This window comes from Oryx dammah, unplaced genomic scaffold, assembly GCF_014754425.2.
Source record: "Oryx dammah isolate SB20612 unplaced genomic scaffold, SCBI_Odam_1.1 HiC_scaffold_23, whole genome shotgun sequence".
NCBI classification, from domain to species: domain Eukaryota; kingdom Metazoa; phylum Chordata; class Mammalia; order Artiodactyla; family Bovidae; genus Oryx; species Oryx dammah.
The window spans coordinates 59,183,156-59,200,158 of NW_024070207.1; the positions used below are offsets into that span (position 1 = coordinate 59,183,156).

The 17,003-nt window shown below is 37.0% G+C and overlaps 1 protein-coding gene across 1 annotated transcript in view; it reads right to left on the reverse strand.

Annotated features, from left to right (window-relative positions):
• Positions 1-17,003, reverse strand: part of DACH2 (dachshund family transcription factor 2) — an 816,985-nt gene that overhangs the window by 172,046 nt on the left and 627,936 nt on the right. Inside the window, exon 7 of the mRNA XM_040265310.1 lies at positions 3,042-3,177. Coding sequence (XP_040121244.1) covers positions 3,042-3,177 — 136 coding nt within the window. The remainder of the gene's footprint in view (positions 1-3,041; positions 3,178-17,003) is intronic.

Here is a 17,003-nt window from a genome sequence, read left to right on the forward strand (position 1 = left end):
GGAGAATGGCATTGAAACATGTATAATATCATGTAAGAATCGAAATGCCAGTCTATGTCTGATGCAGGATATGACACGCTTGGGGCTGACGCGCGGGGATGACCCAGAGAGATGTTGTGGGGAGGGGGGTGGGAGGGGGCTCATGTTTGGGAACGCATGTACACCTGTGGTGGATTCATGTCAATCTATGCCAAAACCAATACAGAATTGTAAAGTAAAAATTAAAAATAAATAAATAAATTAAAAAAAAACAAGATAACATTTTCACACCTCCAAAAAAACAAACAAACAAAAAAAAACAAACAAAAAAAAATAAAATAAAATTCATGTGCAAATTAGCTATTTACCTCTATAATCAATAATTCTAAAAATACTTCTGAAATAAATTTTGCATTTAATCTTATGAGTTTAAAATGATTATGATTCTAATTTACCTTACAGAGTTTTTGCAAATATATAGCAAAATTAATAGATATGATATAATTTTCTGTTCATTGTTGTAATTACTTCACAAAACATTTATATTGAAAGAGGAAAATCATGCCAATTTCATTTTATCAATTAATTTTCTTTATTTATACTTTATTAAAATATTATATAGTGCCATCAATAAATATGGTCACTTTAAAACAAAAATCATCAAAGCTTTTTATTCAGTTATAGACAATCTCATTATCATGCTTCAACAATTATTGAATGTACATAAAGAGTATAATTACTGTCAGTGGAATTAGAAATGCTTTATGTTGTCAAGATTTTTTTTTATAATACTGTATTGCTTTGATATATTTTATTTCTAAGCATAAGACATCCTTTAAAATATGTGTATCACAGAATACCAATATTTCCCTATGTGCTCTGTTTATAACCAATACTCTAAATAATTCTCTCTCTTCTTTTCCTCTCCACCGCCCCCATCAATACAAAGATTATTCTCATAGAAGAGTATGTGTTTCTTGATTGCTTAATGGTCATCTGGCTATATCCTAAGACTCCCTTGAATCAATTGCACACAATATTGTAACAAGTAAATTAGGCTGTATCCACAGAACAGAGTAAAGCTAGAAAAACTCTGTCAATTCTTCCAGGAATTAAATTTACTCCAGTATGGATATTAGCTAAAAGTTCTCATTCAGTGGTTCTTAACTCTGGCTGCACATTAGAATCTTCTGAGGATATATTGAAAAGAAAAAGAGAACGCTGCTCTTAGGCTCTATACTAGACCAGGTACATGAGACTGAGCATGTGGCCCGGGCATCCATATTTGTAAACTCTTCACAGGCGATTATGATGGGGAGACAGATTTGTGACTCACTGACTCACTATGAAGCTAAATAGCTACAAGGAATATGTAATATTGACAAGCTAAATGAGACTTGGATGAATTTCCACAAGAGTGAAATCATCTTTGTCCTTTTCCAGAACAAATCCAGAACGTAAAACCTTCCCTAATCCCTCAAATTCCTTTCTTCCCCCATAAAAACATTATTTTGGAGAGACTTGAGATGATCATTATCATGAAGTGTAAAAATTTAGAGTTTTCATGAAAAAAATGTCCCTGTAATAAGATTAAAAGAAGAGCAGAAATTATTTTCCTTAGAGGAAATGAATATCTACAAAATTAGACTTGTGTAGGTATAGAAGATTAACAAAGATTTTACTTAGCTCACCTGACCCATAATTATCATATATTATATGAGAATTTGTTATAGCCGAATGTACTGGGTAATATCTGTATACTTGAGTAGGATCAGACAGCAGTTGATAAGCAATCAATGTAAAGCCACACAGAAAAAAATAATGTTTGACGTTCACATTTCCTTAGTGCTTTAAATTTCTGAAGTGTTTTCCCACATATTATTTCATTTGACCTCACAAAACTCCAGTGCAATAGGCAGAGCAATAATCATATCTATGCATGTGTGTGGGTTCCAGGTCACTTCAGTCGTGTCTGACTCTGCAACACCTTGGACTCTAGCCTGCCAGGCTCCTCTGTCCATGGGATTCTCCAGGCAAGAATACTGGAGCAGGTTGCCATGCCCTCCTCCAGGGGATCTTCCTGACCCAGGGATCGAACACACATCTCTATGTCTCTTGAATTGTCAGGCAGGTTCTTTACCACTAGTGCCACCAAGAAGCCCAATCATATTCATATTTTAGATAAAGATACTCATGGTGGTTAAGTGACATACCCAAGATCTCATAGCTAGTTAGTGCCAGACTGTGGCTAGATTAGTCTCCAGTATGCCAGATCACTGAAAATAATATACTATTTATGGAACAATGTGGTAGGTGTAAGACTTCTAGATTAGAGTCTCCAGTATGCCAGATCACTGAAAATAATATACTATTTATGGAACAATGTCGTAGGTGTAAGACTTCTGAAACAAACAAAAAAAAAATGTGTAAAAAATCATGCCAAATATTAGATCAAATATTTTTTATCTAAATTATTGTTATTGTTGTTCAGTCTCTAAGTCATATCTGACTCTTTGTGACCCCATGGACTGCAGCACACCAGTTTCCTGGTGCTTCACTATCTCCCAAAGTTTGCTCAAACTCATGTCCGTTGAGTTAGTGATTCCATCCAACCATCTCATCCTCTGTTAACATTTAAATTATTGAGATTATTGCAAATCATATATTGATTCACTTTTTAATTACTCTTACATAATCATCTGCACAAAATATATTTTATCATCCATTATTCAAAGGGTGCTGTGAACATAGCAAGTGATTTGTGTCACACTAGCTGCTAAATACCAACATATTGAATTAACCTATATTCTGTAAAACTCCCATCAAATTGTTCCCATCAGATCCAGTGATACATTAAGTTAAGACTCTTCGAGAGAACAAACTACTAACATTTTTTTGTTGTTGTTCATATGACTTCCCCAATAAAAATTCACAATTAAAAAAAAAAAACATTTAAATCAAGGAGGCATCAGCTACCCCAGATTTTTTCCCCTCACTATTGCCTAATGAAGAATTTCCTTAAAGATTATCTTTCAGTTCCTTGCTTCAGGTGAGATACTTACCTATGCTCTCTGAATGGTGATCCATCTGAGAGGGAGAGCTGGACATGCTGCTGCTGGGGTGGGAGGAGGTCTGGCTCCCAGGGCAATGACTCTCTTCCAGAGAGGGAGCAGGAGAAGGACTCTGTGGAATCCGTTCCTTACATAAAAGGAAATACAAAAGGAAATGTCATCTCGCACCGAGTTTTTCATGTTGGTGGAGTCCCTAACATTCGAAATGTTGACCTCTCATCTTTAAACCGAGTACATACCTGATTTTACAATACCTGATAATAAACATGTATCTTTAAACAAAACCATAGTTTTTGATCTTGGGAAATTAATGGGATATTGTGAGGTTTAAATAAAATAAGAAAGTGAAAAGCCTCAGTGCTATGCCAGATACATGGCAGAGCTCAAGAAAGGTTAGCTTGCACTTCCTTTCCTAGGAAATCCACCAAGTGAATTTATGAAGTGAAGTGATTATTATTAGTGAAGGTTTGTTATTATAAGCTTCTACACTGATATAATGTTCAAGCCATAACTTGGAGGGTAAGCCTACTATCTGGGTAAGAAGATCTCCCAAAGGTAAACACTTGGAACCTTGGAATAAAACTTAAAAACAGTGGGAGGACTTGGTACATGTTGTGTCTTTCCACACTGAAATCATTATGGCAATAATATATTTGTAATCTATCACATCTTAGGAATTCATTTTTAATGTTGATAACAAAACGGTTTGATGGTCACAAGACACAATGATGGGTGTTTGAAACTAACACTAAGACATATGATTAATTTGTCCAGTACAGTCACTCAGTCATGTCTGACTCTTTGCGACCCCATAGACTGCAGCCCACCAGGCTTCCATGTCCATCACCAACTCCCTGGGCTTACTCAAACTCATGTCCATATATATAGTGGGTGATGCCATCCAACCATCTTATCCTCTGTCGTCCCCTTCTCCTCCTACTTTCAATCTTTCCCAGCATCAGAGTTTTTTTCCAATAAGTCAGTTCTTCACATCAAGTAGCCAAAGTATTGAAGTTTCACCTTTAGCTTCAATCTTTCCAATGAATATATAGGACTGATTTCCTTTAAGATGGACTGGTTTTATCTCCTTGCAGTTCAAGTGACTCTCAAGAGTCTTCTCCAGTACCATAGTTCAAAAGCATCAATTCTTCAGTGCTCAGCTTTCTTTATAGTTCAGCTCTTAACCCCATACATGACTACTGGAAAAATCATAGTTTTGACTAGATGGACCTTTGTTGGCAAAGAAATGAATGTCTCTACTTTTTTAATATGCTGTCTAGGTTGGTCATAGTTTTTCTTCCAAGGAGCAAGTGTCTTAATTTCATGGCTGTAGTCACCATCTACAGTGATTTCGGAACTGAATTGATTTCCATCAAATTTATAATTTAAAACTATAAAAATTAAACAATACTAAAAGGACGTTCGTTAATATTGTTTAAATTTTTATAGTTTAAAATTACAAATTTGATAAAAATCAGTTCAGTTCAGTCACTCCCTCTTGTATGACACCTTGCAAGTTCATGGACTGCAGTACGCCAGGCTTCCTCTCTTCCTGCCTTCAATCTTTCCCAGCATCAGAGTCTTTTCTAATGAGTCAGGTCTTTGCATCAGGTGGCCAAAATATTTGAGCTTCAGCTTCAACATCAGTCCTTCCAATGAATATTCAGGACTGATTTCCTTTAGGATTGGCTGGTTTGATCTCCTTGCAGTTTGAGGGACTCTCAAAAGCATCAGTTCTTCAGTGCTCAGCATTCTTGATGGTCCAACTCTCATATCCATACATGACTACTGGAAAAAAAAATAGGCTTGACTAGATGGACCATTGTCAACAAAGTAATCTCTCTGGTTTTTAACATGCTGTCTAGGTTTCTCATAGTTTTTCTTCCAAGGACCAGTTGAGTTCAATTCAGTCATTCAGTCTTGTCCGACTCTTTGTGACCCCATGGACTGCAGCATGCCAGGCCTCCCTGTCCATCACCAACTCCAGGAGTTTACTCAAACTCATGTCCATTGAGTCAGTGATGCTATCCAACAATCTCATCCTCTGTCATCCCCTTCTCCTCTTGTCTCAATCTTTGCCAACATCAGGGTCTTTTCAAATGAGTCAGCTCTTTGCATCAGAAGGCCAAAGTATTGGAGTTTCAGCTTCAACATCAGTCAACATCAATGAACACCCAGGACTGATTTCTTTTAGGATGGACTGGTTGTATCTCCTTGCAATCCGAGGGATTCTCAACAGTCTTCTCCAACACCACAGTTCAAGAACATCAATTCTTCGGCACTCAACTTTCTTTATAGTCCAACTCTCACATCCATACATGACTTCTGGAAAAAACCATGGCCTTGACTAGATGTATCTTTGTTGGCAAATTAATATCTCTGCTTTTTAATATGTTGTCTAGGTTGGTCATAATTTTTATTCCAAGGAGTAAGTGTCTTTTTATTTCATGGCTGCAGTGATGCTGGAGCCAAAAAAATAAAAATAAATAAATAAAGTCTGACACTGTTTCCACTGTTTCTCCATCTATTTGCCATGAAGTGATGGGACTGGATGCCATGATCTTTGTTTTATGAATGTTGAGCTTTAAGCCAACTTTTTCATTCTCCCCTTTCACTTTCATCAAGAAGCTCTTTAGTTTCTCTTCACTTTATGCCATAAGGGTGGTATCATCTGCAAAACTGAGGTTATTGATATTTCTCCCAGCAATCTTAATTACAGCTTGTGCCTTTTCCACCCCAGGGTTTTTCATGATGTACTCTGCATATAAGTTAAATAAGCACGGTGACAGTATACAGCCTTGATGTACTCCTTTTCCTATTTGGAACCAGTCTGTTGTTCCATGTCCAGTTCTAACTGTTGCTTCCTGACCTGCATACAGATTTCTCAAGAGGCAGGTCAGGTGGTCTGGTATTCCCATCTCTTTCAGAATTTTCCACAGTTTATTGTGATCCACACAGTCAAAGTCTTTTGCATAGTCAATAAAGCAGAAATTTTTCTGGAACTCTCTTGCTATTCTGATGACCCAGCAGATGTTGGCAATTTGATCTCTGGTTCCTCTGCCTTTTCTAAACCCAGCTTGAACATCTGGTAGCAATTTTGGAAAAATCAGCAGTGGCCACAGGACTGGAAAAGGTCAGTTTTCATTCCAATCCCTAAGAAAGGCAATGCCAAAGAATGCTCAAACTACTGCACAATTGCACTCATCTCACACTCTAGTAAAGTAATGCTCAAATTTCTCCAAGCCAGGCTTCAACAATACATGAACCGTGAACTTCCAAGGAGCAAGCGTATTTTAATTTCATGGTCTCAGTCACCGTCTGCAGTCTAGCCCAAGAAAATAAAGTCTGTCACTGTTTCCATTGTTTCCCCAACTATTTACCATGAAGAGATGGGACTGGATGCCGTGATCTTAGTTTTCTGAATTTTTTTTTTTTTTTTTTGCATTCCTAAAGCACTTATTTACCGGGGTCCAGCCCCGGTGGATCCAGGGAATTCGAAGGTGGGGACGGCATCAGCGTCTTTGGAAAAATACATATTTAATTACAGATATAAAGAGAGATTAGAAACGGATAGTGTAGTAGGAGAATTAGCGGAGAAAAGAGGCTGAATTTCAGCCAGAGAAACAGGACCAAGAAAGAAGCGACATGGTGGAATCAGTCTTTCCGGAAACTGATCTGATTTCTTTATTTTGGGTTTTGCTTATATACCTTTTGTTACACATAGGGATGAATACCGAGTCACGTGGGGGTCTTAGGGACATTACATCATCTTCTGGCCAGGAGTGAGACCTGCTGACATTCTATGATCCTTTCTTTCTGATAACCAAAAACCTCATTTCTTCCAAGGGTGTTTTTTCTTAAACCAGGCACCACCCTCCAGATAAAGTTGCATTCCTATAGGGTGAGGGTGTAGTGAGTTACAATCAAGAAAGGAGTTTATTTAACCCAAGGTTAACAGGATTAATCTTAAAGGTTAATACTTATTTCTCCTATATGTTTAAAGGTTAATACTTATTTCTCCTATATGTTAGTTATATTCATTATACGGGCAGGGAATATGGAGATTTAGCAGCAAACATCAGCCCAACAAATGAAAATCCATTTACCAATGTTCCCTTTAAGATCTATTTAGTCTTAAGATAGTGATAAAGTTACATTTTTACATAACAAGGACACAGTGATTTATAACAAAGCACAGTGATCTATTACAAAAGAGAAAATTCATTAACTCAAAAAGTCTAGTATTGCTAACATCAAAAACTACTATATTTCCTTTTCTATATTCCAAATACATTGATTAATATATTCCTAGATGCCTAAGGATGTGGAGGCCTGGTGGCAATCATTGACTCAATGATAAGAAAAAGCCCTATGCTAATTAAGACTCTCAAAATACTCCAAAACTCTCTGTCAGTAGAGAGGTTTGACCTGAGACATCCTTGTCCCACCCAAAGCAGGGAATTAGCAGCAATCATTGACACAACAAATGAAAAACCCTTCACCGATATAATTCCTAACCAACCCATTATACTGATAATTTCTAACTCCCCAAAGAATTTTCCTTTAGTAAGTCTAAAACATCTCGTGCCTCCCAGATTGGGAGGCTGTAAACAATTACATGTGGCTGGACGAACCTATAAAGGTGGGTTAGATAACCTTCAGAGGAGTTCGTAAGCTGAAACACTCTTGTCACGCCCAGGAATTTTAATTGCCTTGGAGCTGCACGTTTACTCCTCCGAGAGAAACGGTTATGGGGGAGAGCCCCCTGTAAAGTCAGAGGCGTAGCTGAGAGCATAAAACAGACTCTGGTTTTGGGGTAGATGCTTGGGAACAGGGGGTTTCCTGAGGCTTGATCACGCCTTTGTGTATGCCAAGCCTCCTTCCTCATGACCTTTGCCATGGGCAGAGCTCCTCACGCTGGTTCCCGGCACTTACTGTATCATTTATTTGCCTTATTCAAACACTAACACTATCAATGCTAAACTGGTTTAGTTTTAGGCCTGCTTTTTCACTCTCCTCTTTCACTTTCATCAAGAGGTTCTTTAGTTCCATTTTGCTTTCAGCCATAAGGGTGTTGTCATCTCCATATTTGAGGTTATTGATATTTCTCCAGGCACTCTTGATTCCAACTTATTTTTCATCCAGCCCAGAATTTTGCATGATGTACTCTGCATATAAGTTAAATAAGCAAGGTTACAATATACAGCCTTGATGTACTCTTTTCTCAACTTGAAACCAGTCCATTTTTCTATGTCCTGTTCTAACTGTTGCTTCTTGACCTGCATACAGATTTCTCAGGAGGCAGGTAAGGTGGTATTTCCATCCCTTTAAGAATTTGCCATATTTTGTTGTGATCAGCACAGTCAAAGACTTTAGCATAGTCAATGAAATAGAAGTAGATGGCTTTTTTTTTCTTTCTTTCTGTAATTCTCTTGCTTTTTCTATGATCCAATGGATGTTAGCAATTTGATCTCTGGTTCCTCTGTCTTTTCTAAATCCAGCTTGAACATCCTGAAGGTCTCAGTTCACATACTTTTGAAGCCTAGCTGGGAGAATGTTGAGCATTACTTTGCTAGCATGTGAGAATAGTGCAATTTTGCAGTGGTTTGAATATTCTTTGGTATTTCCTTTCTTTGAGTTTGGAATGAAAACTGACCTTTTCCAGTCCTGTGGCTGTAAAATTATTGATAAAAATAAAACAAAATATTTATTTTATATAGCTCTACAGTAACTGTCATGGTTCTCAGGATTTTTGTCATAATTAATATTGCTATAAAACTCTGAAGTTATTCACTATGTTTATGAATCACAAACTGATGAATAAATCTGACATTTAGTTAATTTGATCAATTAAAAACACATAATTGTTTATCCACATATGCAATAAAAGTGACCGAATAATAGACATTCTGGGACAGAGAATATTTGTTTTATTATATAACTCATTCATAATGAATTTCTTAAAGTTCTGTATATTTATATGCAATTACAACATCAGTATTCTAATCACCATACCATTAAAAATTAGTTTGTCAAATATGTTTTTATATATTTTCACATTGATTTTGCATAAGAAGCCCAAACTGATAAATTCTTTAAAGAAAAACTGTTTGCTTAATGCAAAATTAATAATATGAGAGTTAAAGTCTATTATTTCTTTAGCAGATGTTAAGATTTTCCAAATTCTATCATTATGGCAGACAGAATAATCTCATCAGCTCAGCCAAAAATGTTTAGTCCACATCTTAATAGTTATGTTATCTTATATGGCAAAATGGACTTTTCAGATGTGATTGAGAACCTGGAGATAGAGCTATTATATGGATTAACTTGAGGGTAGAAAAGAAAGTCAAAGGAAGATATGATTATTGAAGAATGACCAGAGAGATAAGCTGGAAAAGGCAAGGAAACTGATACTTTCCTGGAAGTTTACAGAAAGAAACGCAGTCCTTTGATTTTAGCTCATGTCAGACATCTGACCTACAGAACTGTAAGCTAAAAAACTTTAACCATTTTAGGCTATTAAATGTATCATACCTTGTTCCAGAAGTAGTAAAGAACTAATACAGTTATCAGTGTAGTATGTTCATTTTTAAATGATGTATAATATTATTTAGTATTCAGTAAATATCTGATAATTTTAGTGAAATGAATAGTGGACTTTTTTGTATATTCGCTGCAGTATCATACAGTTATTAAATACTATTAATTGTAAATATATTACATCTGAAAGGCTTTATAATTTTGTTATGCTTCAAACACAATATTTTATGACAGGGAAATATACATGCATTTACATTTAGTATTCAGTTAAATATACAGTTGCAATACTCTATATACAGGGAAAAATAAAAAGATACATATAAACAAAGCAGAAGAGAATCATTTTTTCCAAATAATTATATTTGTTGTTTAGAGGAATAGTATGGGCATGGATAGCAAATTATATATAGCTTTTATAATACATTTTTAAATTTTTTGAAAAGTTCATCAGTTGTGAAATTCAATCTAAAGTGCAGTAATTAAAAGTATAATCCATAAATAGCATATGTACTCACACACCAATGAAAGGAATTTCATATATGAGGTCAAAATTATTTTCTTTCTTTTCACTGTTGTGTAGTCTCAATGATTCTATGCTAAAATATGCATATAAATTGTGTAACAGTATTTCAATTCTAACATTGGCTATTTGCTGAAAAAGATGTAATTTAATGAACTACTTTTATCTTTAATGGACTGGTAAGTGAATGGATAGGGACAAAGCACAGCAGTTATTGAGCAAAAATAAAACTGAACAAACAAAATCACTGTGTAGTGGTAAACAAGAATCATACATAGCACTATATCCTGCCATAATAAAAATGGAAAATTTGGGAGTTAATTATAAAGTTGATAGTTTAGAAAAAAAGAGAATTCAAGTGATTTGACCTTGCCCACTCTGCTTAAAAAATGAATGGTCATTCCGAATTTTTTTTTAAATTGAAAGAATATCTACACAAATAGAAAATGCTAGAAATAATGAGGAAAATTTACAATGCTATAAAGAGGAATCATCCAAAATGTTTAAAAGTACATATGATCAAATACTATGAACTCAAATAATTTATTTTTAAATTCATCCTTTGCCATTTTCAACAGCACATCAGGTGGATATTATTTCAAATAACTTTGAAAACATGATTTAGAGTTACAATAACATTTTGCATAAAACTACAGTTCATATTTAAGATTTGTAGCCAGCACTTACCAAATTCAATTAAGATTCAATTCATTGTTATTGTTTCCTAAGGCATCACAGAGGTCACATTTTTTTCACCATGTAAACATTAGATGAATCCAATGCCTTACACTGATTAAGAATTAGGTGGGTTTTTAAAATATCTATATGGAACTGGAAACGTTAATTTCTTCTAAAATAATGAAAAGTTATATAAGCAATTTCTACTTTGCAAGTAAATAGATCCATTTTTCAGCTCTGTAATCAGTATGCATCTATTTAGCTACTTAACTGCAATGTGCTTTGGGTCATTAGATGACTACTGTTGTGTCTCAGCCTAGTTAAAATTTCACAGCAAGTTAATCAGTTTTATTACAAATGAGAAGACAAGGATAATGTCTTCACCACTTGCCAAATACAGGGTTAACAGTATTTGCAACAAATCAGTAAGGGCATTAAAATGGAAAATTGAAAATCTAAAACCCAAATCATTTTACTCATTCATGACAATTTTATTTGGCATTTATGACTTAAAACCCTGTTACTTTTCATGTATTTCATTCAAGCCCCTTCAAAAACAGCTGTAGCTCTTCTAAATCACTGGAGAAATCTCCAGATTCAGTCACTGTAGCAGAGGAGGGAGATTTCCAAAACTGATACATACTTACCCAATGAAATCCCCACTTTCCCTTGCAATTAGTAAAATTATCTTCAATAATAACTCAAATTCTAGCATATACTTATATAGTTCAAGGCTTATGCCTAAGAAGAAAGAGACATTATAGAAAATATTTCTAATTAGTACATGTTATTACTCCCTTTCTATCATATTGTTTTCATTTTTTGCAGGTACATATGGTCAAAGGACATATACCTCATATTAAATCATTTAAGAGTACATTTGAACCTTGAATAAAGAGCAGGGTCAAAGCTACGGAAAATTAGCTTTATGTGGTTGAACACAGTCAATAGAGTATAGAATTTATTTTATTGGCACTAAAGTATCAACTCCACCCTTTTTAATGGAGATCTTTTATTTCATCTCAATGTATTTCTTTACATCCCTAGATATGGCAAAACACAAAACTTGAAAAGTACTAATGCATGCATATTATATGTGTTCACATTTATGTATACATGCACCCAGCATACTACGTGCAGGCGGCTGAGCCCGGTGCACTATGCACAACAGAGAGGAGCTACCCCACATCCAAGGTCAGGGGCAGAAGCCGGGAGGACCCCATGCCCAAAGGGCGGCAGCCAAGAGGAGCAACCCCACGTCTGAGGTCAGGGGCAGCAGCTGAGAGTGCCAGGATGTGACAGCGCAGGAATAGCCAAGAGGAGCTACCCCGCAATCGAGGTCAGGGGCGGCGGCCGAGAGGAGCCACCCCACACCCGAGGCCAGGGGAGACGGCTGGGAAGAGCAACCGCATGTCCAAGGAGCAGTGGCTGCATGGGAACAGGAAGGTTTAGAGGAGCCATCCCAAGTTGAAGGTCAGGGAGGGCGGTGGTGAGAAGATACCCCTCATTCAAGCTAAGGAGCACCGGCTGCGCTTTGCTGGAGCAGCCGTGAAGAGATACCCCACGCCCAAAGTAAGAGAAACCCAAGTAAGATGGTAGGTGTTGAAAGAGGGCATCAGAGGGCGGACACACTGAAACCATACTCACAGAAAACTAGTCAATCTAATCATGCTAGGACCACAGCTTTGTCGAACTCAATGAAACTAAGCCATGCCTATGGGGAAACCCAAGATGGGTGGGTCATGGTGGAGAGGTGTGACAGAATGTGGTCCACTGGAGAAGGGAATGGCAAACCACTTCAGTATTCTTGCCTTGAGAACGCCATGAACAGTATGAAAAGGCAAAATGATAGGATACTGAAAGAAGAACTCCCCAGGTCAGTAGGTGCCCAATATGCTACTGGACATCAGTGGAGAAATAACTCCAGAAAGAATGAAGGGATGGAGCCAAAGCAAAAACAATATCCAGTTGTGGATGTGACTGGTGACAGAAGCAAGATCTGATGCTGTAAAGAGCAATATTGCTTAGGAACCTGGAATGTCAGGTCCATGAATCAAGGCAAACTGGAAGTGGTCAAACAAGAGATGGCAAGAGTGAACGTTGACATTCTAGGAATCAGCGAACTAAAATGGACTGGAATGGGTGAATTTAACTCAGATGACCATTATATCTACTACTGTGGGCAGGAATCCATCAGAAGAAATGGAGTAGCCATCATGGTCAACAAAAGAGTCCGAAATGCAGTACTTGGATGCAATCTTAAAAATGACAATGACCTCTGATCGTCTTCAAGGCAAACCATTCAATATCACAGTTATCCAAGTCTATGCCCCAACCAGTAATGCTGAAGAAGCTGAAGTTGAACGGTTTTATGAAGACCTACAAGACCTTTTAGAACTAACACCCAAAAAAGATGTCCTTTTCATTATAGGGGACTGGAATGCAAAAGTAGGAAGTCAAGAAATACCTGGAGTAACAGGCAAATTTGGCCTTGGAATGCAGAATGAAGCAGGGCAAAGATTAATAGAGTTTTGCAAAGAAAATGCACTGGTCATAGCAAACACCCTCTTCCAACAACACAAGAGAAGACTCTGCACATGGACATCACCAGATGGTCAACACCGAAATCAGATTGATTAAATTTTCTGCAGCCAAAGATGAAGAAGCTCTATACAGTCAACAAAAAGAAGACCAGGAGTTGGCTGTGGTTCAGATCATGAACTCCTTATTATCAAATTCAGACTTAAATTGAAGAAAGTAGGGAAAACTGCTAGACCATTCAGGTATGACCTAAATCAAATACCTTATGATTATAGAGTGGAAGTGAGAAATAGATTTAAAGGCCTAGATCTGATAGATAGAGTGCCTGATGAACTATGGAATGAGGTTCGTGACATTGTACAGGAGACAGGGATCAAGATCATCCCCATGGAAAAGAAATGCAAAAAACCAAAATGGCTGTCTGGGGAGGCCTTACAAATAGCTGTGAAAAGAAAGGAAGCAAAAAGCCAAGGAGAAAAGGAAAGATATAAGCATCTGAATGCAGAGTTCCAAAGAATAGCAAGAAGAGATAAGAAAGCCTTCTTAGCGATCAATGCAACGAAACAGAGGAAAACAACAGAATGGGAAAAACTAGATATCTCTTCAAGAAAATTAGAGATACCAAGGGAACATTTCATTCAAAGATGGGCTCGATAAAGGACAGGAATGATATGGACCTAACAGAAGCAGAAGATATTAAGAAGAGGTGGCAAGAATACACAGAACTGTACAAAAAAGATCTTCATGAACCGGATAATAACGATGGTGTGATCACTCATCTAGAGCCAGACATCTTGGATGTGAAGTCAAGTGGGCCTTAGAAAGCATCACTATGAACAAAGCTAGTGGAGGTGTTGGAATTCCAGTTGAGCTGTTTCAAATCCTGAAAAATGATGCTGTGAAAGTGCTGCACTCAATATGCCAGCAAATTTGGAAAACTCAGCAGTGGCCACCGGACTGGAAAAGATCAGTATTCATTCCAATCCCAAAGAAAGGCAATTCCAAAGAATGCTCAAACTACTGCACAATTGCACTCGTCTCACATGCTAGTAAAGTAATGCTCAAAATTCTCCAAGCCAGGCTTCAGCAATACATGAACCGTGAACTCCCTCATGTTCAAGCTGGTTTTAGAAAAGGCAGAGGAACCAGAGATCAAACTGCCAACATCTGCTGGATCCTCGAAAAAGCAAGAGAGTTCCAGAAAAACATCTATTTCTGCTTTATTGACTATGCCAAAGCCTTTGACTGTGTGGAGAGTTGGAGAATATCGTTGTGCCTGGGCACAAAGTCCTTAGGTCTGACTCAGATCTCTTAACTGTTGGCTCAGCTATTAGCATTTGTAGCTAATAATTAATAGAGCTATAACATGAATTAGAAATTGTATTATGATCATTAGATTTTTAAGACTTATCTTTCTGTTATATTACACAATGTGGCAAAATCCTGAGAGCAGAATAGGTAAAATACCTGACTGATATGAACACATATTTTCTTACATTAAAGTATCTCACTGTACATTTTTTCTATATTTCTGGGAAAGTTCATCATAGTTTCCTCTGTAACAAATTTAAGAAATTTAAGTAAGAAGCTATTATTTGGCTATTTACCAATACCATCTGATTAGTTGCATTTTTTGTTTGCTTGAGCAGCTGGTGATTAATGAATTGATTGGAAATGGACACAGGGCAATGGCATTAGCATGTGAACACCTGGCATTAAAATTACTCAACACAGAGAGCACTTTTTGTGATAATTCAAATTCACTGAAAAAAGTTACTAGTTGAATCTTATTCTAAGTGCTCTGTGGAAAGCAAAAGCTATTACTATATTTTAGAACATGAGATGAAGATGCATTGTGTGAGAATTGAGGGCTGTTTGCTGTGTATGTGTGTATGTGTTTGGGTGGGTGGCAGAGGCCCAAGCCTACAACATAATTTGCAAGCCATACATATTTCCACTGAACTATCCATTCTCCCACTTGAGGGCATTTACATGCTATGAACAGATATTATAGCTGATTCCCTTTAAGCTGTCAGCCTCTTCGAGAACAAGTTGATCACACTGAAGAAGTGAGAGGGCACTTTGGCCATCTAACACATAGGTCACAGATAGGGCATGCTTATGATTTTGGACTATTTCATACGAAAATTCATGAAAACTTGCCATATCCATCTGTGTTAACCTAAATGCAATTGTAAATTGATGATTGTGGAACATATACTAATTCTTAAACTGATTTGTAAAAATTCATAAAGTGTCATGCATCTGAAAATATTCAAAGACAAAACAGAGCATGTAATCCTTTCTCAGGACTAGTGGTAAGCCAAGGTAACAAAATCAATTAACAAACTTATAGTCTTGTTCCTGGTTTTATTATTGAAATTTGTCAGGTTATAATCTATTCTGTTTCTTTAGCACTCTGGTGACAGTACAGAAGGACCACATCAGCTATACAAAATCTCATGACAAATGCATGAATAAAATATCTAGTATCAGTTAAACTTCCAAAATCCACTCCTCAGCAATGAAATGACATTAAATCCTTTAGGAACTTATTAAGAGATTAACATTTGGAAGATTAACTACAGTGAGAATTGAATTGCAATTTTAAAAAAAAGGACAAATTATATATTACATAACCCCACCAAATGCTTGAGAAGAATCAATATAAGAGAATATCATAATACAACACTGAGATAGGTGTTCTTAAAAGGCAACTATATACAATTCAGTTCAGTTCAGTCGCTCAGTCATATCCAACTCTTTGCAACCCCATGAATCGCAGTACATCAGGCCTCGCTGTCCATTACCAACTCCCAGAGTTCACTCAGACTCACGTCCATCAAGTCAATGATGCCATCCAACCATCTCATCCTCTGTCGTCCCCTTCTCCTCCTGACACCAATCCCTCCCAGCATCAAAGTCTTTTCCAATGAGTCAACACTTCTCATGAGGTGGCCAAAGTACTGGAGTTTCAGCTTTAGCATCATTCCTTCCAAAGAAATCCCAGGGTTGATCTCCTTCAGAATGGACTGGATGGATGTCCTTGAAGTCCAAGAGACTCTCAAGAGTCTTCTCCAACACTACAGTTCAAACGCATCAATTCTTCGGCGCTTAGCCTTCTTCACAATCCAACTCTGACATCTATACATGACCACAAGAAAAACCATAGCCTTGACTAGACAAAACTTAGTCAGCAAAGTAATGTCTCTGCTTGTGAATATGCTATCTAGGGTGGTCATAACTTTTCTTCCAAGGAGTAAACGTCTTTTAATTTCATGGCTGCAGTCACCATCTGCAGTGATTTTGGAGCCCAAAAAAATAAAGTCTGACACTGTTTCCACTGGTTCCCCATCTATTTCCCATGAAGTGATGGGACTGGATGCCATGATCTTTGTTTTCCGAATGTTGACCTTTAAGCCGACTTTTTCACTCTCCTCTTTCACTTTCATCAAGAGGCTTTTTAGTTCCTCTTCACTTTCTGCTATAAGCGTGGTGTCATCTGCATATCTGAGGTTATTGATATGTCTCCCAGCAATCTTGATTCCAGCTTGTGTTTCTTCCAGTCCAGCGCTCCTCATGATGTACTCTGCATATAAGTTAAATAAGCAGGGTGACAATATACAGCCTTGACGTACTCCTTTTCCTATTTGGAACCAGTCTGTTGTTCC